Source organism: Hyaena hyaena, unplaced genomic scaffold (assembly GCF_003009895.1).
Source record: "Hyaena hyaena isolate Hyena2069 unplaced genomic scaffold, ASM300989v1 scaffold_401, whole genome shotgun sequence".
NCBI classification, from domain to species: domain Eukaryota; kingdom Metazoa; phylum Chordata; class Mammalia; order Carnivora; family Hyaenidae; genus Hyaena; species Hyaena hyaena.
The window spans coordinates 136,938-162,784 of NW_024081030.1; the positions used below are offsets into that span (position 1 = coordinate 136,938).

At 45.1% G+C, this 25,847-nt stretch overlaps 1 protein-coding gene across 2 annotated transcripts in view; it reads right to left on the reverse strand.

Annotated features, from left to right (window-relative positions):
* Positions 1 to 25,847, reverse strand: part of INSC (INSC spindle orientation adaptor protein) — a 91,455-nt gene that overhangs the window by 39,479 nt on the left and 26,129 nt on the right. For both annotated transcript variants that reach the window (XM_039251830.1, XM_039251829.1), the window contains 4 exons: positions 25,767 to 25,819; positions 23,920 to 24,043; positions 9,850 to 9,963; positions 3,924 to 4,049 (listed from right to left, as the gene is read on the reverse strand). In XM_039251830.1, coding sequence (XP_039107761.1) covers positions 3,924 to 4,049; positions 9,850 to 9,963; positions 23,920 to 24,043; positions 25,767 to 25,819 — 417 coding nt within the window. The remainder of the gene's footprint in view (positions 1 to 3,923; positions 4,050 to 9,849; positions 9,964 to 23,919; positions 24,044 to 25,766; positions 25,820 to 25,847) is intronic.

Sequence of the window (25,847 nt, forward strand, 5' to 3'; positions counted from 1 at the left end):
CTCCGACAGTGCTAGGAAGTAGCTTTCATCATGCTCATTTAACTGAGGAGACCGTACCTCTGGGAAGGTGGTTAATTCCTCAGAGAAATGTAGCTCAAGCTCATAGGTGGAGAAGCCTGGGTTCCAAAACAGGAGAGCCTGACTATCAAAGGCTGTGCTTTCCCCACTGCGCTGGGCTGTTTCTTGGCAGATGTGCCCTGAGGGAGTGGATGAGTAGCATGACATGTGGGCGATGGACTGAGTGAATGAATGAGTGAGTGAATGGATGACCGGATGAGAGAAGGAATGAGGAAGCGGATGCCTCAGTGACTCCACAGAGTGAATGAATGAATCCACGATTGAACTAGGACCACACGAAATCCCCAAGCTGGGCAGAGCTTGGGCATCACGTGGCAGGGTGTCTGGTGCCCTGTCTAGACCCACACTTCTGACACGGGGTCTGTGCATGATTTACTGGACCTCTTCAGGGTTGGAGGGAAGTGGGGGGTGGGGGGAGCCGCATGACAAAGATGAATTTCACCAAATCCAGCACATGTCTCACTGCCAATTAATTAGGTGGGCCTCCATGAGGAGCTCAGGCCAATAAATCAGCAGAAGGCTGAGACTCTAACATTATCTGACTAGTGCGTGAATTGGGCCTCGTGAGGTGGCTGGCAAGAGCCCCGGGCACCCTGCTCCCAATCCTGTCTTTGCCTCACCTGTCACACTGGGGTTTCTGCGATCCAGCCTGTCTCTGGGCTTCTCCAGCCTCCACCCTACACACTCACAGTGGCTGACCTCACGGAGCCTCCGAGGCCAGCGCTCAGCAGCCCAAACCACACAGTGGGGCAGGTGCAGGCAGGACCTGGGGGAGGGGGCATGCCAGGGCCCCTGTGAGAGCCCCCGGCCCTTCCTGGGTCTAGAACTTCTCACAACTTTGGAAGCAGTATGATAGGAGGAAAAGAATATGGACACTGGCCTCAGAAAGTCAAATTCGAGTCCTGGGTCTGCATAATGGTTCACAGCGCAGGCTGGCTCTGGCTGGGCAGAACTGCGATTACAAGTACGAGGCTGCTAGACCATTGAGTAGCTGAGTGCTCCTGCGCGAGGTGCTTCGCTTCTCCAAGTCTGCCATCCTGCTATAAACGAGGATAATCACAGCACCAAAGGACGAACCATCACATGACACAATGAAAGGGGGTGCTGAGCAAAGTGCCCGCCCAGAGCAAGGATTTGATGCATGCTAGCTATTGTCACGATGTGCTCATTACCTGTTAGGACAGGGCTCAATAAACGTTTTCTGCCGAGGGCCAGATAGTCAATGCTTTTGTCTTTGTGGGCCGTGTGGTCTCTTGCAACTATTCAGTTCTGCTGCTGTGGCACAAAAGTAGACAGTCGACGGCTAAGCGAATGACCATGCCAGTTCCACTAAAATTTATGGGTCAAAAAATGTGAATTTGAATTTCACATAATTTTCATGTGACACAAAATGTTATTCTTCTGGGTTTTTTTTTTTTTAACTCTTTAAAAACAGAAGAAGAAACCATTCCGAGCTCACGGCTGTCTCAAAACAGGCCACAGGCCACGACTTGCCACCCCCCTGCACTAGAATGTCGGCTCCACAAGGACAGGGGGTGTTGCCTGTGCTGTTCACTGCTAAACTCCCAGCAGCACTTAAAACAGTACCTGGAAAAGAGCAGTAGGTAAATATTTGCTAAACGAATGAATTCTAAGCTGTGTAATTCTGTGCGAAAAGTCATTTCCGCTCTCCAGGCCTCAGTTTCCTCATCTGTGCAAAGAGGTAGCTTGCACACTCAGGCAAGCATCGAATGTAATTAGGAGGCCCGTGGAGCCTCAAGGGCGGTGTAGTTGCTGTTCAGACCACCAGGGGGCTCTTCTCAGGCTGACCTCCCTCCCTCTCTGCCTGGCACAGAGGTGTTCCAGGAATGTCTTGTGCATTGAAAGTAAGCTGTCCTGGAAGAGGGGAGTGCCCCAGTTAGGACCACTTTGTCCTGTGCCAGTTGGGGGTGGGGGTGCTTAGCACATTGGCCAGGAGCAGCGAGGTGACCCTGGGCTTAGCTGCAGGGCCTTTGAGGCACTGTGACAGTATATATTTAACCAGGGAGGAGGTGAGGTAGATTGGCCGTTAGACTCAGGGAGAGGGTCCAAATTCTGGCTCTAGAATGTATTTTGTGATTTTAGACAAGTCACCTAAAGTGCCTGAGACTCAGTTTCCTTGCCTTTAAGATGGAGACATAATGAGAGCTCACCTCACAGGGTTCTAGTGAGTTAAGAAGGGATGTGTGTTGGGGGCTAGATCATCAGAGGACAGGGCAGACCCTGCAAAGATGCATTCATGCCTTCTAGCTTTGGAGCAGCAGCACGAAGATGGAAGGAAAAATCTCCAGACTTCCCAGCTGCACAGGTTTTTATCTCTAAACAAAAAAGCCCTGCTGTTTTTCTTCCCTGGATTAAAAATTCCCTGCTGCTCTGCAAACTCTCTGAAGCCAAGAAATCCACGACTTTTGGAAGACTGGTGATTCCAATCCCTTCTATTTTCTCCTCCTGTTCTTCCCACTGACAAGCAGGAAAAGAAGATGAAAAACAAAACCAGTCTGGCCATGTTTCTACTATCCAAGGAAGAAGATTTGATGGGAGAAGAGATTATTCAGCATAGAAACCCAGAGATGCCCAGTGCATTTACTTCATGGGGTCTGTCTTTTGTCATGGCCCCCTCTCCCGTACAAAGGCTTCCATCCCTGTAGGAAGGGGACGCTCTGCCCAGAGGGCTGGCTCTAGCTCTTCCACCATCTTGCTCTGTGACCTCAGATAAATTACTCCCCCATTTTGATCCAGTCTTCTCATCTGTAAAATGAGCCAAGTCCCCATCCATCCTCCATCCTCAGTTAAAAGCATCTCTAAGGCCATGATCCTACGACACTGTCCCATAACCTGAGCAGATTTGGAAAGAGGCAGGTGGAAAGTGAGATGACCATCTGACTAGGAGTCCAAACCGAAGTGAAGAAGCTGGGGGTAGGATGGGGATTTTCTGGGAGCTGGGACAGAGGAAGGGGGACATTTTGCTTGCCCTGACCCCATACAGACCAGACCCAAGGTCCCCAGCCCAGAGGGGACCACAACTATCACCAGGATATTCCTGGCCTTTGTACCTCTCTTCCATAAAAATATCCAGTATCTTTCCTTGAAACTTGGTTGAGAAATCTCCAAACGTGAGCCCCAGCCCCCTACCCTCCTGGCTAAAGTCCCTGAGGGTCCATCTGCAGGCTCAGACCCTCTCAGGCCTGGGTGGTGGAAGAGCAACCTCAGCCCTACAACCTGGAGAGAGTGAGGCGGTGGAGGGGGGGGTGGTAGCTGGAATTAGTCACATCACCCTAGTTTGGTACCTGGGTCTACCAGATCACTACCTTCCCTCTGGCCCCACCCATCCCATGCCATGATGACCCAACATACACTTGGACTTAAGCTTCGGTTTCCCTGACCCAATCCCTCTGCTTGGCTGAGCCCCACCTGCTTGCCCAGGCCAATGCCCGTCCTTCTCCTGCCCAATCTCCCCCAGAGAGCGGGGTCCTCCTCCTTCCACTGGGGTCCTGTCATGAGTGCAGGACAACAGCCCTGAGCTTTGACACCACTCCGCACCCCACCTGCCTGCCTCCTGCCGTGTTCTACCCACTGGACTGTTGGCCTCTCCACACAGGAGTGCCCCTCTGGGCCCTGCCCTTCCTGGCCAAACTCCTTAATCCCTTTCCTCCTCATCAACTCCCATAGCCAAAATCCCAGCGGCCCCATTGGAGTGATGCCTGGGAAAGACAGGTTCTCAGGGGAAGGAGCCCAGGTGGCCACCAGGTCTGTCGGGCCCCACCCGCTACCCACGTGACTCCGGGACCTCGAGCCCCAGCCAGCCAGCCAGCTAGCTGTTCTCTTACCTTCTCCAGCTGGTGGACACCCTCTTCCACACAGCAGATGGAGGCGAGCGTGCGGAGCGCCTGGGGGTACAAGCACCGGAAACTATCCTGCCGGCAGACCTTGAAGAGGGCTACGACCCCTCCCTCCTGCCAAGAAAAAGAAAATGTCGCATGACCTCCCTGGGGTTGACTCAAGAATGATTGGCATCTCTCACTCAGCTGATATGCTTTCGGGTCTTTAGGACAGCAGAACAGGCCATCCCAAAACATCACTTTGCCGTAAAGATTATTTTGAGCTGAAGGCAATTGAGAAGAAGCAGGTATCAGAGGTCTCTGCCTTCCTCCTATTTGTCAGAAGGGGGACATAAATTTACAGAGATATCCCCCTTCCCCTGTCTACTAGGAAGGATAAAAGTGAATCACCAGAGATAACTTTAGACCCTTACAGCCTGGAGATGGCGTCACGGGAATCCTCCTAACAAATTTTACCTACCATCCTTCATCTATCATCAGTTTTCCATAGCTTTGCCTTCCTACAGTTTGCCACCCTTAGAGACTCAAAGTTCTTTTCAGGTTTCCTGTTCTTTGTTTCTTTAGTTCTCTAAAAATGTATTGTTCTCTTGCTAAGAGGCTATATAAGTTCAAGTTCTAACCAAGCCTCTGAGTCACTCATCTCTGAGTGTTCCCGTGTGTAATGGTGATGCATATGCTAATAAACTTGTGCTTGTTTTTCTCTTGTTAATCTGTCTTTTGTCAGCCCGATTTATAGGGCACCAGCCAGAGAACTTAAGAAGATGGTAGAAAAAAAGAATCCTTCCTCCCCTAAACTATACACACGTACACGTGCACGCGCGCACACATACACACACACGTGCGCGTACACACACATGCACGTGCACACACACACTTCCACGCTCAAATGCATACTGCAGTGAAATGCTACCTCCAAAAGCAATGTCACCCTTGATGGTCGAAACTGGAAGAAGGACTGTCCAAATACTTCCGGGGCTATGGTGCCAGGGGCTAGTGCAGATGTATTTGTGAGGGCCAGCCTCAACACCACTCAACACTGTTCCCATCTACCTGGCAACTCCCTCTCAGCAGCCTGCCACAGAACAAGGCTGGAGTCCTCGGAGATAGGTTCTAGAAGCAAGTCTGAGGCAGGTGGAGGGAACTGAAACCCAGATGCCCCGTGCTGGTTCTCGCTCTGCCAGCAAACACCATTACTTCTCAGATCCTTCCAACCACCACGGCAGGCACTCAAAAAAGGACTTTTATTTTTGTCAGTACTAGAATTTACTCTCATTTTGTGAGGGGGGAAAAAAAAAAGCAAGCCAGATGGGTGAACTCATTCACTCAAATCTACATCAACCATGTTTTTCCTTCTTTACTCTAGTTTGTAAAAGAAAAAAGAAAAAAAAAAGAAAACCTTCAGCAACGATCACCCTAGCTGAGTGTGAGTGCGTACTTGTTTTGTGACAGCTGGGCTTGGAGAAACACCTTTAACTCATGGAGACTTCACCGCAGTCTGGGAGGACTTCTGGGAAGAATCCAGGGGTGAGGTGAGGCACTCATCCTAACTGACCATGTTTATTCTGTAGAAATCACTGGAGCCACCATGGCTCTCAGGTCCCAAAGCAGACTCACCGGGGTGCCCAGCAGACCAGTGGCAACACCACCAGTGGAGGAGAAGCTGGACACCCCCCATCTGGCTTGGCCCCGTTTCCTCCCTCCCCCTTCCCTGAAGGCTGCAAGGGTGTCTGCAGATGGCAAGAATAAAGAATTTGTGAAGACTGATCTGAACTTGGTCCTGAGGGCACTCGCCTTTAACCTCACCACCCCAGCTCTAACTAAATCTTTGCACTCTATTCTCCAAACTGGAAAAGAAAAAAAAAAAAAAAAAAGTAAGAAGGTGAGTCCAGCAAACTTTCATTCCCTGTCTGATTTTTGAGAACTCTTTCAACAAAAATTGTCAAGCACCAGGCACTGTTTCATGTTCTGGGGACGCAGCTGTGACTGATGGCACAGATACTGAATGAACAACTAGAAGAAGCCACAGTAATGACCCCTAGGGCCCAGCACAGACTCGCTGCAACAAGTCCTCCCGAATCTTCCCTCCCCAGCAGCCCACAAAGATCGGCCCGGCAGCCCTCTTCATGCTAAGAGTTTTGCTACTTATCACTGCAGGGACCAAGATGAGTTCCCAATTTCTAACATTTGACAATCAGTTGAGAGCGTTCCTTAACTTCCATGTTCCTACTTCCTGTTGGGGTAGTTCCTTTGGTGGGAAAGAGGCATATTATATATAGCTGATAAATTCATCCATGCAGCCAAAAACTATTCATGGTGTCTTGTACGTCAGGTGCTGTGCTAAGCACTGAGCAACACAGCCTCGGTCCATATTGAAGCCACTCCCTGGCAGCCAAGGAGTCATGGGACAGCAGGTAATTTTTAAAGCAGGAAGAAATCTGGGTAGGGGTGTGGTGAAAAGAGGGGGTACAGGGGTACAGGAACACAGAACAGGAACTCCTAACATCACGTGAGAGGGGGCTGTGGAAGGGTCAAAGAGAAGCACTCTGGTAGTAAGTGCACATCACTACTCTAATGAAGATATACTCTAGTGCGGGACAAGACACTTACCCCCTCTGATTCCCTGCTCCACAGTCCTTTATCCCTGTCTTCCTACTTTCTCATGGTCTCTGAGACATCTGATGGGGGTTCCACATAAAGACCTCACTCAGAGAGTCACTGAAGTGAAATTGAATTACTCTTTAAGGTGCGAAGAAAAGAAACAGGAGTCCTGAGGTCTCCCCAGCCAGCCTTGCTGATTCTTATTGACCTCTCTCCAGATATAAATTATTTATACATGCATGTGTGCTTATATATGTAGGTGCGTTTAAAGATGTATGTTTATATTTTTGTGTGTGTATTTATATTTAATCATATATAGTATAAATATATTTTATGTATGATGACAGAGATGATAAGTGATGATAGATAGATACGATAGATAGATGGATAGGTAAGTAAGTATTTACATTAGGAACAGACAACAAAGAAATGGTACCAGAGAATGCCAGACTGAAAGCCAGGATCAATGTGGCAGCCTTCCTTTGGCCGGGGAGGCACCGAACTCAGCATAACTATATTTAAGCCTCGGTACCCATTTGCATTGGGTTCTCATTACATCGTTTGCCAAGCCTGTGAAAAATAGCTTTCTTTGCATTTTTAGCTGCTGGGAAAGCTAAAGGGAAGAAATGTTGAATCCACACTGCGGGGATTCTGGCTCAAATCCTGACTTAACTGCTGGTTAACTTTGGCTAAAAACAGGGTCACGGCAGCTACACAACCAAGCTGTTGGGTGAACAGCTGAGTTCATGTATGTGAAAGGGCCTAGCACCCAGGTTTGGACAGCCAGCTGAGGGTCAGTCTACGGAAAGCTTCCTGGTTAGAAGAATGTCTCAAACCTTCATAAAAGGAATCCCAAGGGTTGGAATACCTAGAAGGGAGAGGATGAAGGAGGCTCCAGAGGAAGGGAGATGGAATAGTTGTGTGGACCACGCTGAAGTCCCCTCAAGGACCCAAGAGCAGCACCCATCTTAGAGTAGAGCTGAGAGAACTGTACTGAGCTAGCAGAATTACACTGCTGGCTAGAGCTTGTTTAATTTTATAGAAAGCTATGGGCTCAAAGCCAAAGTGTATAATGGTATCTATTATTCAGACAGACTTGGGATAAGTTGTCAAAAAGCTGAGGAGGCCACTTGTGGGGTGTAGGCTAGTGGTGGGGGAAGGAATAGAGGAGCAGGGTAATTTTGACAAAGTGCAGGGGAGTTTGCTCTGCTCTGCACTCAGGAAGGGATGGGGCTTACCACTACCACCACAGGGAGGGCTGGGCTTCTTCCTTGGCCTGCAAAGAAACCCAAGAGGCTGAGAGCACAGACTTCAGACAGACAAAGGGCCCAAAGACAGACCACACTGAGCCCCGAGGAGGTGAGTGGGGCAGGCCACTTCGAGGCCCAGGTTTGTCCCAAATTTGTCACAGTGTTGGGCACCCTCCCTGAGCATCGACAGTGAGGATGCTACGTAGAGTGCACCAGGGACTCTCAGCTCCTGTGTCACTGTCAGGACTAGAACCCCAGACACAGTGACTCCACTGGAGGAACCAGTCTCCCCCTCTTCCAGGCTGGGAAGATGGGAGCCATCACTGAACCTTCTCTTTGCTTCAGCCTTCTGTCTATACTCTCCCAAGGACTGGAGACACAAGAATATTGAGATTAAGACTCTGGAGGCAGAAGATCTGGTTAAAATCTCCGCTCTGCACTTTAATGAGCATGACCTCAGACAAGTTATTTACCTTCTCTCTGATCTTCTGTTCCTTCATCTCAAAAATGGGAATTATAATTACAACACATCATAAGATCCCTGAGAGGATCAGAAGAGATAACGAATAAAAAGCTTAGCACAGGGCTTGGAGAGAAGAAAGGATGCGGCAAATAAAGAAGGTTGTGGAAGGGGGGAGGGAGAGAAGGGCAGGGGAAGGGAGAGGAGGAGGAGGAGGAGGAGGAGAAAGAGGAAGAGGGCTGCTAAGAGGTCATTCAGAATAGTAAGCGAAAGCACAGCCTTTGCTGCCAAGCAGGCAATTTGAAATTCCAGCTCCCTCACTTACTGGCTCTGTGACTTTTAAAGCTCCCTAGTGATTCTAACATGCATCAAGGTTGAGAATTTCTGAGTCAATCTTTGGCCCAAGAATCTGAAGGGCCAGGATGGAACCAGAAGTCACCACTGTGGGCTTTGGGATCATGAGCTTTGAAGTAAAGAAACTTGGGCTCTGCTTCTGACTCCACTCTTGATCAGTTGTCTGAACTTGAGTAAGTCCCTTAAGCCGTTTCTTCAATTATGGATGAGGACAACATGATACCTGCTTCCTAGGATGGTTTTGTGATTTAAAGCTATTAAATAATGTCCAAATGGCATTAAGCACCACGAACAGCAAGACAACAACACTGGAATGTTAACTATTACAGTTACATGCAATTTACTTCTTCCCTAAGCAGGGTTGACAAGCATTTAGCCTCCTCTTCCAGATTTCTTTAAGGGCTTAGGTGGGTGATTCTGAGAGTGGCCGTGCCTCCTAACTACCTGTAGGGCTCATTGAAATGTAGATTCCCAGGTCTTATCCCAGGACTTCAGTAAATTTAGGTGGGGCAAAAGTATCTGTGTTTTCCAAAATCCCATGAGGGACTGTGATGCAGAGGCAAGACAAGGGACCACTGAACCGGACCATCTTCCTGTGAGTGGCATCACACATCTCCTGAAAGACAGAACTGTGCATCCAATTAGATCACTAGTTCTGTCTCCATGGCAATGTCATTTCTCAAGTTAAAAAAAAAAATCGTAAAAATAAAATAGAAGACCCTGGTGAGAGCCTAGGGTTATCAATTGCCTGTATTTACGCTAAGTGTTTGTACACCAAGTGTAGGGCAAATTAACCATGAAGCTGGTGACTTAGAACTCCCATTGTAATTGACGAAAACCACTGTTACCCTCAATTTTGTCTTCTCCTCATGTAGCACTGCAGTGACCTCAGGTATTTGGGGGACTTATCAAGAACCTAGGTTGGGGGATAAGTTTTGTTTGAGTTTGGTGAGACATGTAAGGATGAGAAAGGAGGGTTGATATACCTAACAGACACCACATGAAGAGGATTATAGAGATGAGGCTCTGGGGGCACCGCATTTTTCTCAAGAGGGAACAGAAGTCAGAGGGCCTACCCACTATTGAAGATGGAGACAGCAAGGCCCTAACAGGGGAGGTGACTCTTCCCAAGATCACACAGCAAACAACCTCTAGGGCCAGGGCAGACGTCCCGAGCCAGCTCTTCCCACCAAACTAGCTCCCCCCAACTCTTCCCAAGCCTGTCACTTTGGCCGCTCACCATGAAGCTCACCTTGGCGATGATGCGGCACAAAGGAGCCCCCTCCTGGGTCAGGCTGAACAGGTTCCCGGTGGTGGATTCCGTGGTGTAGATATTGTCTGAGGCATTGATTTTTCTCACGAGCGCCTAAGAGAACAAAGTCTGATGGTTACTCACATCATCTATCCTCCACTGATCTTCCTTAATGGAACACCAGTGGATCCACGCTCCTAAAAGCCCCTAGAAGCTATAATCCTGCCATGTCCACAGTCCCACGATGGGGGTGAGGAGGTCCTAGCTTTGGGAGAGACAGGAGTCTGTATGAGGTCTGAACTACACTTCAGAAATATGGGATAATTTCAAACCCCTGGGGCATGGACAACAAATGTGTCCTATTCTGATAGACCAGAAAATCAGCTCTCAGCACTGATGGTCTCCGGGCTTCCAGTGAGGACAGAAACCATCAGTTAAATGCAACCATCAAGTTGAAAACCAAGGGGCTGCCACAGCTCTGGCCAAAGGATTGGTTTGTTTTGGGTGACTGATGGCCAACGGCAAACTCCAGCTGGGTAACGGGTTCAGGGATTGAGACGAGAGAAGTAGCCTCCAAAAAACAAAACCAAACTAAAAAGAGAGTAGTCCACTACTTCTACACCTCCCAAGCTACTGCTTGGGGGGACATTTGCATTGTGTGTATAGCCAGGCCAAAACGGCCACCCTGGGAGTCCTGTCAAAGAGCAGGTAACTCGGGGAGTGTCACCCTGCTCCAGGCTGAGGGAGCTAAGGCTCGTGGTAAGAAGACTAGAAATGACTGAACCTAGGACCCAGAGAGAGCCAGGAAGAAAAGCAAATGGAAAATTCATCAACAAATGAGACATAAAGATTAGTTTAGCTTATTTCTGGGAAAAAGCTTTTTCACGTATCTTGAAACTACTTCATAATCAGCCATTTGCTTTGAAGCATATGATTCATTGATTATAAATGATTCCTACCTGCTAATTAATTCTAGTTGCTGGAGTTTCTCCTGGGAAATGTGGAGATAGTGATTCAGAAGAGTTGCCCTGCGGGGGGGGGGGGGGGGGGGGGGGGGGGGGGGGGGGAGGGAAGGGCTTCATGCAACAAAGTAACACCTCCAGAGCTGGGGGATCTGAGCAGCCGCTCAGGCACTGTCAGATGCTATGTTATTTTAAAATATTAAAATGTATTTGTTTTTTAATTAAACCTAGTGTTATGGAACACACACACACACAAACACACACACACATAAAAGAAAATGAGATCTGAGTTCTAGTGCCAGGTTGCCTTTTTTTAACACATTATGTTGATGAGAAAGTATGCCTGAGGTGGAAAGCAGGGACTCTGGAGTCAAACTGCCTGGGTGCAAATCCTGACTCTGCCATTGTCTCCATGTGCCCCAGAGAAAGAAACTTAGCCCTTTTGGGCTTCAGTTTTCTCCTGTATAAAACCAGGTGGAAATAGCATGGTCTGTCTCTTAAGGTGGCTGTACCCATTTCATTTCTTTTTCTTAAATAGGCTATTGTCAAGTTGGTTTCCATACAACACCCAGTGCTCATCCCAACAAGTGCCCTGCTCCATGCCCATCACCCCCCTTCCCCTCTCCCCCACCTCCATCAGCCCTCAGTTTGTTCTCAGCATTCAAGAGTCTCTCATGGTTTGCCTCCCTCCCTCTCCCCAACTATTTTTCCCCTTCTCCTCCCATCATGGTCCTCCTTTAAGTTCCTCCTAATCCACCTATATGTGCACACATACAGTACCTGTCCTTCTCTGCCTGACTTATTTCACTCAGCATAACACCCTCAAGTTCCATCCATGTTGCTACAAATGATGCATAGGGGCACATATACCCCAATGTGCATAGCAGCACTCTCAACAATGGCCAAAACATGGAAAGAGCTTAAGTGTCCATCAAGAATGGATCAAGAAGATGTGGTTTATCTATACAATGGAATACCACATGGCAATGAGAAAGAATGAAATCTGTACCCATTTCTTAAGGTAGCCAATACATAGGGGTGCCTGGGTGACTCAGTTGGTTGAGTGTCCGACTTCAGCTCAGGTCATGATTTCATGGTTTGTGAGTTCGATCCCCAGGTCAGGCTCTGTGCTTACAGCTCAGAACCTGGAGCCTACTTTGGATTCTGTGTCTCCCTCTCTCTCTGCCCCTAGCCCACTGATGTTCTGTCTCTCTCTCTCTCTCTGTCTCTAAAAAATAAACATTAAAAAAAATTTTAATAGAAAAAGGTAGCCAATATATAAACAAAGAACTTCTAAAGATACTCAGCACATGGAAGCAAAATAAAATTGTCAGCAGTTATCATGGACAATTGAGAAAAAACACTCTATGCCTCAGTTTCTCCATCTGTAAAATGATTAAAATTAAGTGAGTTTAAGGTTCAAGGCAAATGACTCTCTTTTTCTCTTCTTTATTCAAACTTGTAGAATACTTCACACATATAATATGCTAATTCTCTACAGATAGCAGTCTAAGATTAAGTGCGTATTTAATCAAGCAACATGAAATGTAAAAATTATTCCCTAAGACTTGATAGATACCTCTTGTAAGACGTTCAACAAAAGGTAAAAGTAATAACCAAGATTTGTTACTGCAAATCTCTGTAATGAACGTCCTTCTTAGAATACTCCCCCATCATACTGTAAGCACTTACATAAGTGACATTAATGCTCACATGAAAATGCCGATTTCATATACCGGGGGCTTATACCTAAATCCTAATTACTCAGTGTTCCTGATTAGTGTTTGCACTTCAAGAAAATTAGCATGACTTTAAACAATTCAACCCAATGTCTTTTGCAATCATCTGCTAACACTAGACCATTTACGCCTGAGAATAATTTCTTGCTAATGTCTCTACGCACGTATACCGTAATTACGCCTCAGATTATCTCGGTGAATCATCTCTCTGACAATGAAAAGTTGTAATCATCCTTTTCATAAAGATAAATTTGGAAAAATTTGAGATCAAAGGCTCCACTGACATCGTCACAGTATGTCAGAGATGAAGGACCTTCAGCAAGTCATGTCCAACCCTCACTTCACTTGAGGAAACAGAGACACAAGAAATCTGACCAAGGTCAAGCATGTGATACGTGGTAGAGTTAGTTGGACCTTAACTCCTGTGAATCCGACGTCCTGTTTTCCAAGCTCAGTGAATCCATCTCCTTCAAAGCCAGAAGGACCTCACCGGAACCAGCAAAGATAGAAGTCTCGGGACAAGGAGAATATCTGGCCTCATTAGCTCTCTCACCAGGTTGGAAAGCGGTTCTCCATCCTGGATCCCATTAGCATCTGCAACCCTCTGTCCTGTGGGAGCCAGACCTCCTGCTGCAGGGGGCAGAGTTGACTGAGAGCTGTAGCTGCTGTCCCTCTGGATCGACCTCTGTGTCCTTCTGGAGACCATACCTCCCTGGGCCACTCCCAGCTGTGACAGAGCAGAGCAGGGGCACTACAGCGGCCTTGGCCATTAGAGGGACTCCTTTGGCCTGAAAGTTCTACATCTCTTCTTACTCAAGTCTTCCTTCCACTTTTTATTTCTGTGTTCGGACCTGCAACGTGGCTTTCCACGCTTGCCCCCACTTCCTCCCTTTCATCCTTCACAGGCATCTATCACATCCTATCTTGGTGTCAGCTTCAAACTAACAAGCTCTAAAATCAAGATTTTTTTTTTCAGGAAATCAAGGGGGAACTGAAGATGTGTCAAAAGTATGCTTCACCCTGTATCATAAGAAGAGTGGCAGAAAAGAGACAAAATAATAGAGCAAAGATTGATGAGCCTGAATGACAGAAATCGTTTTTTAAAGACAGACTAGGCAGAGAAGAAAAAAAAAACAAAAAACCTACCACCAACACACACACACACACACACACACACACACACACACACACACACAGAATCTTGGAGACCAGGAAGAAGGGATAAAGAAGGGTTAAAGAATGTACACAATCTATCTTCTCTAAATAAGGAACTCAAAAAGGAAAAAATATTTTTAATTGTTTCTCAGTTAGAGTGACTGCAGCCCCGTGAAATTGATCAGGAGAGGTGAATTCTCATACATCAGCCTGGAATAAGTTCCTCGGAGGGAGCCAGGAAAATACCGTGATGCCTCTATGTAAAGCTTCAGATAGAGAATCCATAGTTGGACATAGTTAGGGCAGCCCAGCCATGCAAAGGAATGACATAACTGTGGGCTGATATGACAGGGTGTGGCAGATTAAACATGGCCATAAATTCTTTGCCTCTCCTCCTGTAGAGATGTGAGCTCTAATTCCCCCCTGCCACCACCACCTTTTAAATCTGGGCTGGCCTGCATGACTTCCTTCACCAATAAAAGCCAGCACTTGGTGGAAGTAATGTTCTAGGATGTCCAAGGCTAGATCATAGGAAACCTTGAAGCTGCCACCCAGGCTTCTTGGAACATTCTTTTCAGAGTCCTGAGTTGCCAAGTTTTGTATCTCTGAGACTGACATGCTGGAGAAACCATGTGTAGGATCCCTGATCGATAATCTCAGCAGACACCAGCTTTCCAGCCATCTCCCCCAAGGCACAATACATGTGATGCAGTTTTCTAAGACTTTCCAAACCATCTGCCACCAACTAACACCAAGTGACCTCTGTTGATGCCATATGGAACAGAAGAATTACTCAGCCAGGCTCTGCCCACATTCTTGGCCCTTCAGATTATAAGATATAATAAAAATCATTGTTATTTAGGTTGTCATACACTCACAGAGTTCTGGAAAACAGGAAAGGACTACAGAGAACAGCGTGAAATATCTAAAAGATTACCAGATAAACTTCTAGGTAAAACGTTTGAAAATGCAAATATAGTATTGCCTATGTCCTAAGAGAATGTATTGGAGAAATGCATGGAGCAGTCCCCTGAGTAAAGGCACAGAAAGACGGGACATACTAAAGAGGAGATAGACAAAATAATAACTGAATACAGGCTTGGATTAGCTATTGTTCTGATAGGAAACTATCTCCTAGGTAGGAATATACATTGTGGGGAGGAAAATGTGGATAAGATCTCTTAGAATTGGAGGTGTGGGGGGCAAATACAGACCTTAATTGGTTTAATTTCTCTCAATAAGGGAAATCCCAAAATCTAGAAGCGTTTTCCTGAAAAACAAAAGAATGGGCAAGAAAGGAAAGAAAGTCAAAGTGGTAAAGTTGCTCAAACCCAGCAACTAGTGCTCATGCTATGAGTTACATAAGGAAAGATACCAGCACAGGAAGCAGGGTAAATGGTCAGAAATTCAGTTCAGTTTCCCTGAAAGGAGCGGGGGATAAGCAAAAGGAAAGAGAATACTGGAGGCGTAGGTCATTAGCGCAAAAAAAAAAAAAAAAGATGTAGAGAAAGAAATGCTACTCAAGACTAACATACTCAAAAGGTATGGAAAGACTGTGTCCTGAGAAGCGCATGTCAGAAGGACAGGTCCTCTCTAAGCATATAAGGGTCCAGACTTCAGAAGCATCCTTAGAAGACAGAGGTCTTATGACCTAAGCAATTCTCCAGCAGGAAGCAGGAACAACAGCCAACATGACATAGAACTAGAGTGCCTGTGTATTCTAGGGCAGTCTTTCTTTTCTTATTTAGCCCTAAAGGAATTTTGAAAAATATATGACCCCTCGCACATTTTCAATTTGGCAGGGAAATTTTTTCACCGTAAGTTTCAAGAACAAAGTTGGAAAGGGTGTTATTTCCAGCAGATTGTAGAGATGGACAAAAAATAAAAGCATTACATCATTCTTTTAGACATACTCAATGGACTTGAAATACCAATGCAACTTGATACCATCATCATCATCATCCACTTAAAAACGTATGAATCATCTCCTTCTTTAATATTGTGAACATTTCACATCTTTTCTTTTCATCCTTAAATGTATGTTCCCATTCTAATCCCCCCTCAGAATTTTATCTTCATATAATTCATTTGAGTTTCAAAGTGTTTTATTGATCACCCTTGTCATATTTATCACCGAAATTTGAAATGTCACTTTATTTCCTGTGACTATAAGGCTCTAAGTATTTAAAAATACTCTCTTCGGGGTTCAGTTACTGTTGTGATTATTGCCAGTACAGTTGGTCAAAAAAAAATAGATTACTAATTTTTATACATAATTATAAATAATAAAGATTAAAATTTTATTATAAAAATAGGTCTTAATGAGATAAATGAGGCTTTGTATCCTTTTTAGGCTTCCTCATTAACTCATATAGACATGATTGAATATTGACTTAATGTATATTTTTATTTAGTTTAGTTTAGTTAAGCATATCTATTTTGAGAGAGAGAGAGAGAAAGAGAGTGAGCAGGGAAGGGCAGAGAGAGAGAGAGAGAGAGAGAGAGAGAGAGAGAATTCCAAGGAGGTTCCTTGCTGTCAGCATGGAGCCCAGTGCTTTCAGAGCTCAAACTCATGAACCACGAGATCACGACCTGAGCCGAATTCAAGGGTCAGATGCTTAACTGACTAAGACACCCAGGTGCCCTAATGCCTATTTTTAGATGTAAACCTGAAAAATTTTGTTTCCATAAATCCATAGAGACAAATGGGAGGAGTTTTTATAGCCAAGTTGCTTGACCCTTTGAGCACACTGTGAATTATGCAATCACATGGTGATCCATCATCAAACACTATTTTTAATGATCTCCCAGCTGCTAACTTCTCTCAACTGGTAGAAGAGAAGAATCAGAAACCACTTGACTTGCAAAAACAGTGTTACCCAATCATTAGACTTGCTCATTCACTATCTCAATTTCTGGGAAGAATTCCAAAAGTCCTTTACCAAGACTTATCAAATAATTATTAATTATAGCCATTGCTCTTTCACTTGGAATACCTTGGGTTATCCAAATGATGCAGAAGGGATTAGGAAAATCAAAATATTATTAATTTCTTTGCCAATACAATCTTTAGTAAAATATTTGTGTGTTTCAAATATGTTTTATCAAAACCTTGAGTCTACAGCTTTTGCTTATTGAATTTATGGAAAACGCCCACCATCTAACCTAATTGGCAAAGATAGTTCTTTCAGTCAAACCAATCAGCCACAGCAACTTTTCTCAATATAGAACTGATTTCACTTTTAATTACAAAGTGGTTTTTTTTTTAATTTTTTTTAACCTTTATTTATTTTTGAGAGACAGAGAGATAGAATGTGAGCAGGGGAGGGGCAGAGAGAGAGAGGGAGACACAGAAACTAAAACAGGCTCCAGGCTCTGAGCTGTCAGCACAGAGCCCTACGCGGGACTCGAACCCATGAACCATGAGATCATGACTTGAGCTGAAGTTGGACGTTTAACCGACTGAGCCACTCAGGCACCCCAAAAGTGTTTTGATATGTTTCTAGAAATGCTAAAAGACACTGACAAATAATTACAGAACTCATTCTCCAAGGGAAAATGCTGAAAACTGCCAATATTAAAAAAATATAGAGCTAAAACAAAATTTGATTTATTTGTACATGTTTACTAAACTTTTAATAATGCACAGTAACAGGCAGATAACACTGCAAATTAATTATAAATCTAGGAATGTGAAAAAAGGCATTGTACTCTTTCAGTACAATGAAAACAAATTTTCAGAAATTTGGTGTTCATTGTAAGGAATAATTCAAATTTGAGAATAAAAATATCAGAAATCATTTGATTATTTTTAGTAGCTCTCATGATCAGACTTCCTTACATATTTAAATAAGGAAAAAGGTATTTACTGCTTAAATCTAATTAGTCCAGCAGCTAGCAATTAATTTTATCTTTTGCTAACAAGAAGTAGAAATTAGTATAAATATTTCATAAAATATGTTGACAAAATAGGTTTTTACTGCTTTCTTAAATAATGTACTCCAAATCTGGGGAAAAAAATCATGTAAAACTTGTGTCTGTGGATTTTATTCAATAAATCCTGCAAAATTTGGTCATTCTCAAAACTATTCCAGTTACATTTAAAAGAATCATTATCATTAACCTTTAGAATCTCTGGGTCTTCAAAGATATTTTTCTTTGCTATGAATGACATAACCTAGGGTTGACTATGAGATATAGTTGAAGGGAATTGCTTGCATTTAACTACGTGCCCCCCCAAAAGCCATTTTGAGTGTTTGAAAAGTTCTCTCTTTACTTTGTTGAGGAAAACGTCCCTCAAGAGCCATGCACAATTTGGGAGTAAATTGAGATGGAAGAAATATGATAAACTGAAATCTTTCAACACCAGCCCTCCAACACACACACACATGCACACACACTACCATTCTATTATATATCTTCACATGGGCAAACACAATTTCTGGGGTGTGTAGGTGGTCCAGCTGGTTAAGCATGCGACTCTTGGTTTTGGCCCAGGTCATGATTTTGCAGCTCATGGGACTGAGCCCTGCATCAACCTGTGCGCTGACAGTGTGGAGCCTGCTTAGGATTCTCTCTCTTTCCCGCTCTCTCTGGCCCTCCCTTGCTCTCTCTCTCTCTCTCTCTCTCTCTCTCTTCTCAAAATAAATACATGAACTTTAAAATAACACACACACACACAATTTCTAATGCTTTTCTCAATAGAAATATGTAAAAATAATAGCACAGAAATAATTCATGGAGGTCTATGGGTCTGTGGTTCAGGAATGAAGATTTCTTCTTTGATCTCCCCAATTCTACCACCACTCCAAAGTTTTACATAGGACAATGCACTATAAGATTTGGGATGGGTGGGAGTATGGCCTTCTTTTGGAAAGTAATAGAAGGGATGTTAAAAACTGTGTATTATTGAGAGAATCATTTTTAGGAAAGATAAAAATTGGAGAGCAGAGCTAGAAATTCATTTCATTAAAAGTATATGTGCTTGTGTTTCTCCTAGAAAATCTTTGGGAGCCTAGAGAATGCAATGTCTTTGAAGTGGTTTGAAGACCTCTAGCCAAAGTCACTTCAAGCAGCCCAAATCAATGTAGCCTGGGGTGGCAGAAACAGTGTTTGGGGAAAGCTAGAAATTAAGAAATGTTGAAAATGCTGGATGGGAACGTGTGCAAACCAAGCAAGTCGTTGGAAAGGGATTATAAATGCCTGACTAGAAGAAGCAGCAAACGTATCAAATGCCCTCCTATGAAAAAGGAGACATTTTTCTCCTACATATGGTAAACATTGTGCCACAGTTAACCTCTGGTGGATGCTCTCTCCCAGGGAATGTGTGACCACAAAGCCCTGTGGACAATGGACACCTGAAATAAATGGACATCCTACCAAGGATGCCATCAAGATGGTGTCTGTTCTCCACCCTCTTCTGTTCAACTGCAGGTGAGTTAAGGCCTTCAGCAACCCTAAGACAGGGTCAAAGCATGAAATGTTGCCTGCAATTCTTGCCTAACAGATTGAGGATTGGCCAGTTTTAACTTTCTGTGAGTGCAGGGGTAATGTTGTGATACTCTTGTGTATCCAAGGTACTAACCATACTTTCAAGTATGGTTGGGAAAGACCAGTTCAAACTGAGAAGCCTAGAAGGAACCCCTCCCATAGCTGAAGAGACAGCCTGGCTGTAGCTTCCAAGGTAACATGACCCCATTCACACCGGGATGAGACCCTTCTCACTAAGAGGAGCAGAAGAAGAAAACTAGAGAGAATTCTATTAACCTAAGTATTTGGGACTTGGAATTTTTCCTACAGGTAAAAGGACTTGGGTTTTTTCCCCCCTTTAACTTTATTTTCTCCCGGAGAACTTAATAATGAAACAGACTATTTCTCTAAATTTTGTTCATCTTTATATTTCTCATCTGGAAAGTATGGATTATCTTTATGTCACCATTTAGGTGCATTGAAGCCTCTGATGAGCTATATTGGACAATATAAATGAAAAAAATTGGAGAGTGGGAAAGAGAACAGGAAAGTAACTTTTGAGCTTTAGTTATAAAACCTCCTTAGAGATAATTTATTAAATGTAACATCATGAGTCATTTCCAAGCCTTCTGGGAGCAGAGTCTAAATGTCCAACTGTGATTCCAGAAGGATCTGCAAAGAGGTAGGGGTTGTTATTTGGAGGAATGGCTTCATGAAGGTGGGAAGGAACTTCCCCACTGGGAGCTGATCTCCTCCCCCAAGGGGCTCAGCCACACTCTTGCCTGACCACAGCCCCCAACAGAGAAGGTCAATAACACAATAGGGCAAGAACTGACAGTACTTGGTCCCCACTCCTACTGTCCTCTGTGTAGGGATTTCCGTAACATGCCTCTCATGGCTTCACTCCCTACCTCCTGTGTCATCCTCTTGAGAGGATATGGATGAGTTCCTGAGTTTGGAAGAAGGAACTAAGTATGCTCAGCTTAGCACCTGTCTCTCTTCTCTCAGGGAGTGCCCTTCAGGTCTGAGCTCTGTCACAAGATAGGTGCTTGTCCCTCAGGTGAGGCCTGAGGCTGACCACCTGGGCCTAGAACAGGGAGTGGAAGTTTAGCTGTGAGATAAAGTTTTAACTAGTTTGCTTAGCCACAGAGCCAAAGCTACATTCCCTAATCAGTTTTATTAGAATAAAAGTGCTATTTTAAACTAAAATCAAAAGTAATTGATGGAATGAAAAGATAAATGAATATAACATCTACCCACATGAAGCTGAGTCAAGGACTCAAAGGTACAGGTGAGAGTCAATTTATTCAATACAGAGTCCCTTAAAAGTCATTTTAAAGTAAATCAATTTTTATAAGTTAAGTTTTCTCTTACCTCCCACATAGCTAATCCTTTATTCCCAGATAGATTAATCATCAATGTTCATTAATTTCCTATTGGTGGCTCCTGACATTTAAGCCTTCAATTTTTCCATACCCGCCAAGTAGTTAAATTATCTTAATAAACAATTCACTAGGTGACTGGGGGCGGGCTCTTTTAGCAAAGCATGCTGTGAGCTTCTCTTGAGGGAGAGCAAGTCTTTCATGAAAAACAGGTGACTTAGTCAGAAGAATGTCACTGATTACTCATGGGCTGTCTCATTTAATCTTCACAACAAGTCACTTAGAAGTAGAGAAATGAAGTAACTTGCCGAAGTTACTTGGCATATCCAGTAAGTAGCACTGTCAGGATCTCAATCTTGGCATGCCTCCAAACCCCACACTCAGTCCACTACCCCACAACACCTACATTCACAGAGATCCGTATGACCAAGACTGGAAGAAGTCTTGCAAGTCACTCGTCTACTGCTGATGTCCTCCAGGGCATGACTTGTCTGTCTCGGGGATGGGGAGTTCCTAAGGTAGCCCCTTCCATTGCAGGGCAGAGCTATTATTCCCCAGCTCCATTTTACGTAGAATGTCCTATAGGTTTGGCCTGCTGGCCTGAGGCCCTTTTTCCTTTCAGGTCCCCAAAACACAGAACTGTGGAGGTAGCAGAGTGTCCAGCCTCAGATTTAAAATCCTTTTCTCCTCCAACTATTTCCCACACACCTTGATCTTCAGCCTTTCCCCCTTCCCTTTAGGAGTCTCCTCTGAGCACCATCATTACCAGTGATACAAGTGGGGTCTGGAAATGGACATAACATTCCAGGCTGGAGTAGACCAGTGCAGAGTCATGTGCTAGGTTATCACTGCACTCATTGTAAGCACTGTTCTACCAGGTATTATTTTTGTGTGTGGTGGGGGTGGGGGCTGGAAAGAGCACCGCGCCTCTGCTCCAGAGCTTCCATAGTACAAACAATGTTTTTACCAAATTGCATTTCCTGAAATGCCAGCATCCCAGAATAAGTGAACAGGTGCTTTAAGAATAAAAAGGATCTGTTGTGACCACAGAAGTTTGGAATATACTGTTTAATAGTCATTCTTTAACAAATCCTTATTGAGTGCCTACTGTATGAGAGGTACTATTCTAGCCACTAGATGCATATCCATGAATTAAACAAAGCTAAATCCCTGTCTATGGAAGCTACAGATCAGAAAAGAAATACTATGAATGTGTGAGGACCTTTTAGAAGATTTTCTCAATGTAAGGACATAGGCTTAATTCCCTTTATGTCAAGATACCCCCAATATACAATCCTGCTGTAATTATTAACATCCTCGGGAACCGTACTGGGTCACAAATATAGGAAACACACCCTTACACCACTGAATTCAAATCACCTTGCCTTCAGCCAATGTATCTCCTTATGTCACTACTGTCCTGTATGGAAGCATTCTAATGTAAAAAGAAGCTAATGATCAGCCAAAAAATATTGTAAGCACAGCAAACCCACTCCATAGGAGGGCACAGTGGACACCATGGAGCATACTAGGAGGAAAAGGGGCTTATCAGGAAGCTAATAAATATGCACAGGAATGCAGGACAGATGAGGGGAGGGAAGCCAGTGAGGGACCAAATTCTCAGAGAGGAGCAGCTGATGGGACTCAGCTCTCAGGCGAAGCATCAGTAACCCAGGTAGTCAGACCTGGGGATGTACAGGCTTTAGCCAAGGAAGCAAAAGGACCAGATTAGGAATTCCACTGCAAACAAGATGAGGATGAGGGAAAAACCAGAATGGACCAGCACCCCCAGGGAATCAGCTACATAGTGCACAAGGCCCAGGCTCCTGCCAGCCCAGGGAGCTTCCCCCAGAATTCTGACACGAGACTACAAAAAAGACACCCTCGCCCTTTGCCTTCTGGTAGAATGACTACTTCCAAACCCAGCTGGCTACCTTTCACAATCAAACATAACTCTTCGATGTTAGCCCTTTCCATTGAATCTGGTACTTCCAGGCAAAATGGCACAAAAGTAGCAAAAAAAAAAAAAAAAAAAAAATCATTGTAGGCACCTGTAGCCCTGCTCGAAAATTCCTCCAGGCTCCCCACTACTACCTCCTATATCCTTGCTCATCACTCCCTTGATGTTTTCACCCACTTTGGCCCCACGTTCCCATGTTCCACAGGGTCCCTCTGGAACTTGAGAACTCAGTTTGGAATGCCGGCCCAGCTTGTGCCGCCACCCACCCCTACACTTGACAGTCAGCATTTGTACATCAAGTTCAAGCACCAGCCCCCAGCCCCAGCTTTCCCCTCATCCCAGGCTCCTTGGACAGAGTGGCCTCTGCAGACTCTCTGGGTTGGGAGGGTGAGAATGCCTGGGGCCAGCTTCTCTGACTGGCAGGTGAGCCAGGTCGGAAGAACCTGTACCCTGTGCAAAATGAGCCAGACACAGAGGAAAGACAAAAGGGAAGCCTCTGGGCTCCGCAGAGAGGCTGAGTTTAGAGAGAAGCTGATGTGGGAAGGGACTTGGTATTTGTGGAAGGCGTTTATTTGGTGGTGGGAAAAGAATGGCAAATATGTAACACAATATTTCTGGAACTATAAATAACATGTAAATACCTTTCATAATGAAAACCGTATGCAATCTGCTTTCCTGGGAGGCTTTTACAATAGGAAAAGGCGAGAGAGGGAAATAACATATATTTAACTCACGCTATGTGCTAAGCTCTTACCATATGTCATTTGCTTAATCCTCTCCTTTCACTTCTGGGGGAGGTTTTCACTTTATACATGAAGGAAATGAGGCCTTTTAGAGGTTCAGGAACTTGACCAAGGGCTTGTTGTGAACCACAGTTTGAAAGCAGATCTGTCTGATTCCAAAGCCCTTGTTCGTTCTAGAATCAGGCAGGAGGCTGACTAAAGGCAGGGGCTGGACTATCTGACCTTTCCAGATTCTTTTCTATTGCCAGGACTTCCAGAATTGGCTCATTCCTTACAGGTGCCCCAAGTCTTTCAGGACAGGATGGATCCATTGCATGTACTGCGGGCAATAACCACACGAGGAAGATTTAAGGTGGTAGGAACAATACTCTAAGTTGGGAAATGTCAGCTTCTGCCATGGCCTTGCTGTGTGACCTTAGGTAAGTCTCTTCCCTCTCTGGGTGCCAGTTTTCACATCTGGAGAATGCAGACTGGGGCTAACTTGGGAAGCCTCAAGCTCTGACAGTCCTGTCTGCTAGGTGCTGGAGTTCCCTTTGGCGATCTGAGGAGGGTATCTCCCAAGACAGGCACTTCAGAAAGGACCCAGTGCCTCAGCCCGCCCCCGCTCCCACCTCAGGAGGCTACACAAGTGCCCCTCCCTGCAGCCCAGCCTGTACTGACCTGTACCTCCCGGGTCAGGGCCAGCTCCAGCAGCTGGCCAAAGTGCTGGCCCAGTGTGCTCAAGGTCTCACTCACACAGGCCTTCATCGACTTCAGGACATGCTCATTCTCAACCTGGAGGCACCTGGGGAAAAGAAACCATGGAGTGGGCCACCGGAAGGGGCAGGTACTCAGCCCAGAGCCATGGCGGAAGCATGGCCTGCTGGTAGTGCGAGTAACCTAGGAAGAAGTCATCTGCTCCAGGGGAGCCAGAGATGGAATATTCCATAGCTGCCTTGTCCTCTGGCCTCGTTGTGTTCAGAGAAGTGCCAGCCGAAAATGGGAGCTAACAGTCCATGTCCCTAGGAAGAAAGGCCATCAGAAAGTGATCAAATCCATACCTTTGGGCTTCTCCCTGAGAGAAGTGAGTCCAGCACTCACTTTCAAAGTGTATAGCAATACCCGTGACCTTCAAACAAATGGCCATCTAGGGGCACCTTGGTGGCTCAGTTGGTTGAGCATCCTACTCTTGGTTTCAGCTCAGGTCATGATCCCAGGGTCATGGGATGGAGCCTGTGTCCAGCTCCGAGTTGAGCATTGTGCCTGCTTGGGATTCTCTCTTTCTCTCCTGCCCTTTGCTCCTCTTCCCTTCTTGTGCTTTCTCTCTCTCTAAAATTAAAAAAACAAACAGGGGCGCCTGGGTGGCTCAGTCGGTTAAGCGTCCGACTTCGGCTCAGGTCATGATCTCACAGCTTGTGGGTTTGAGCCCCGCATTGGGCTCTGTGCTGATATCTCAGAGCCTGGAGCCTTCTTCAGATTCTGTGTCTCCCTCTCTCTCTGCCCCTCTCCCACTCGCACTCTGTCTCTCTGTCTCTCGAAAATAAACAAACATTTAAAAAAATTTTTTAAATAAGGATAAAAATTAAATTAAATTAAAAAACAAACAAAACAAACAAACAAAAAAAAAAAAACCAAAGAAAAGGAATGGCTGTCTACAATGACTGTCTACAGAAAGGAACCTTAAATTTTTTCTCTCCAGGCAGGAAGAACATAGAGTAGATCAGGTTTAAATTTACCCCTATGGCCTGAGAATGTTCCACTGGAAGGGCAAGGACCCCCTGAGGGCCTCAGGGATGCCAAGCCCTGTTTCTCTTGCAGGGCACGGGGGTTGGAAAAAGTAAGGAAGAATGTAAACAGAAACCTGGGTGTGTATACATGTGAGGCTAAGTGCCTATATGTTCTGAGTATAGGCCCATATATGTTTATGTGTGTGAGATATAGAGAAGAGAGTATGAGTGTATTTCTGTGAACTCATGAGTGTGTGTTTATATACCTGTGTATTGGCAGGTACGTGTCTGTGAAATCCTTGTCTGTGTGTATGTGAGTATAGGGTGTGAAAGTCTGCTTTCACCTTGCCTTGACTTTGGGGACGGAGTGGGGGGCTTCCCAAAGCTATGGGAAACCCTTTTCTTTCTTTTCTTCTTCTTCTTCTTCTTCTTCTTCTTCTTCTTCTTCTTCTTCTTCTTCTTCTTCTTCTTCTTCCTTCTTCCTTCTTCCTTCTTCCTTCTTCCTTCTTCTTTCTTCCTTCTTCCTTCTTCCTTCTTCTTCTTCTTTTTTTTTAACCAGCCCTCAATAATCCTCTTACTACCTATGCCTGGGCCTATCTCCTCTTTTACATTCCCCTTGGACCTGAAAAGGGGCAGAAAATCCCAAGGGAGTCTTTCAAGGTTGCTGATGAAAATTAGCGAAAGGAAATTTGCAGACCACCACCAGCCCTTACTGCTTTCACTCTCCCTCTGGAAGAAGATGCCAGCCCCTTCCCCTGCTTGAAGGCAGGCTATCCAGTCTTACCCAGCATCCAGATTTACCTCTCTGTGACTGCTGAGAGCTCTGAGCATTTCTCCATTAGCAGCTTCTCAATCTGTAGGAAAAATAGATCAAATTTACTC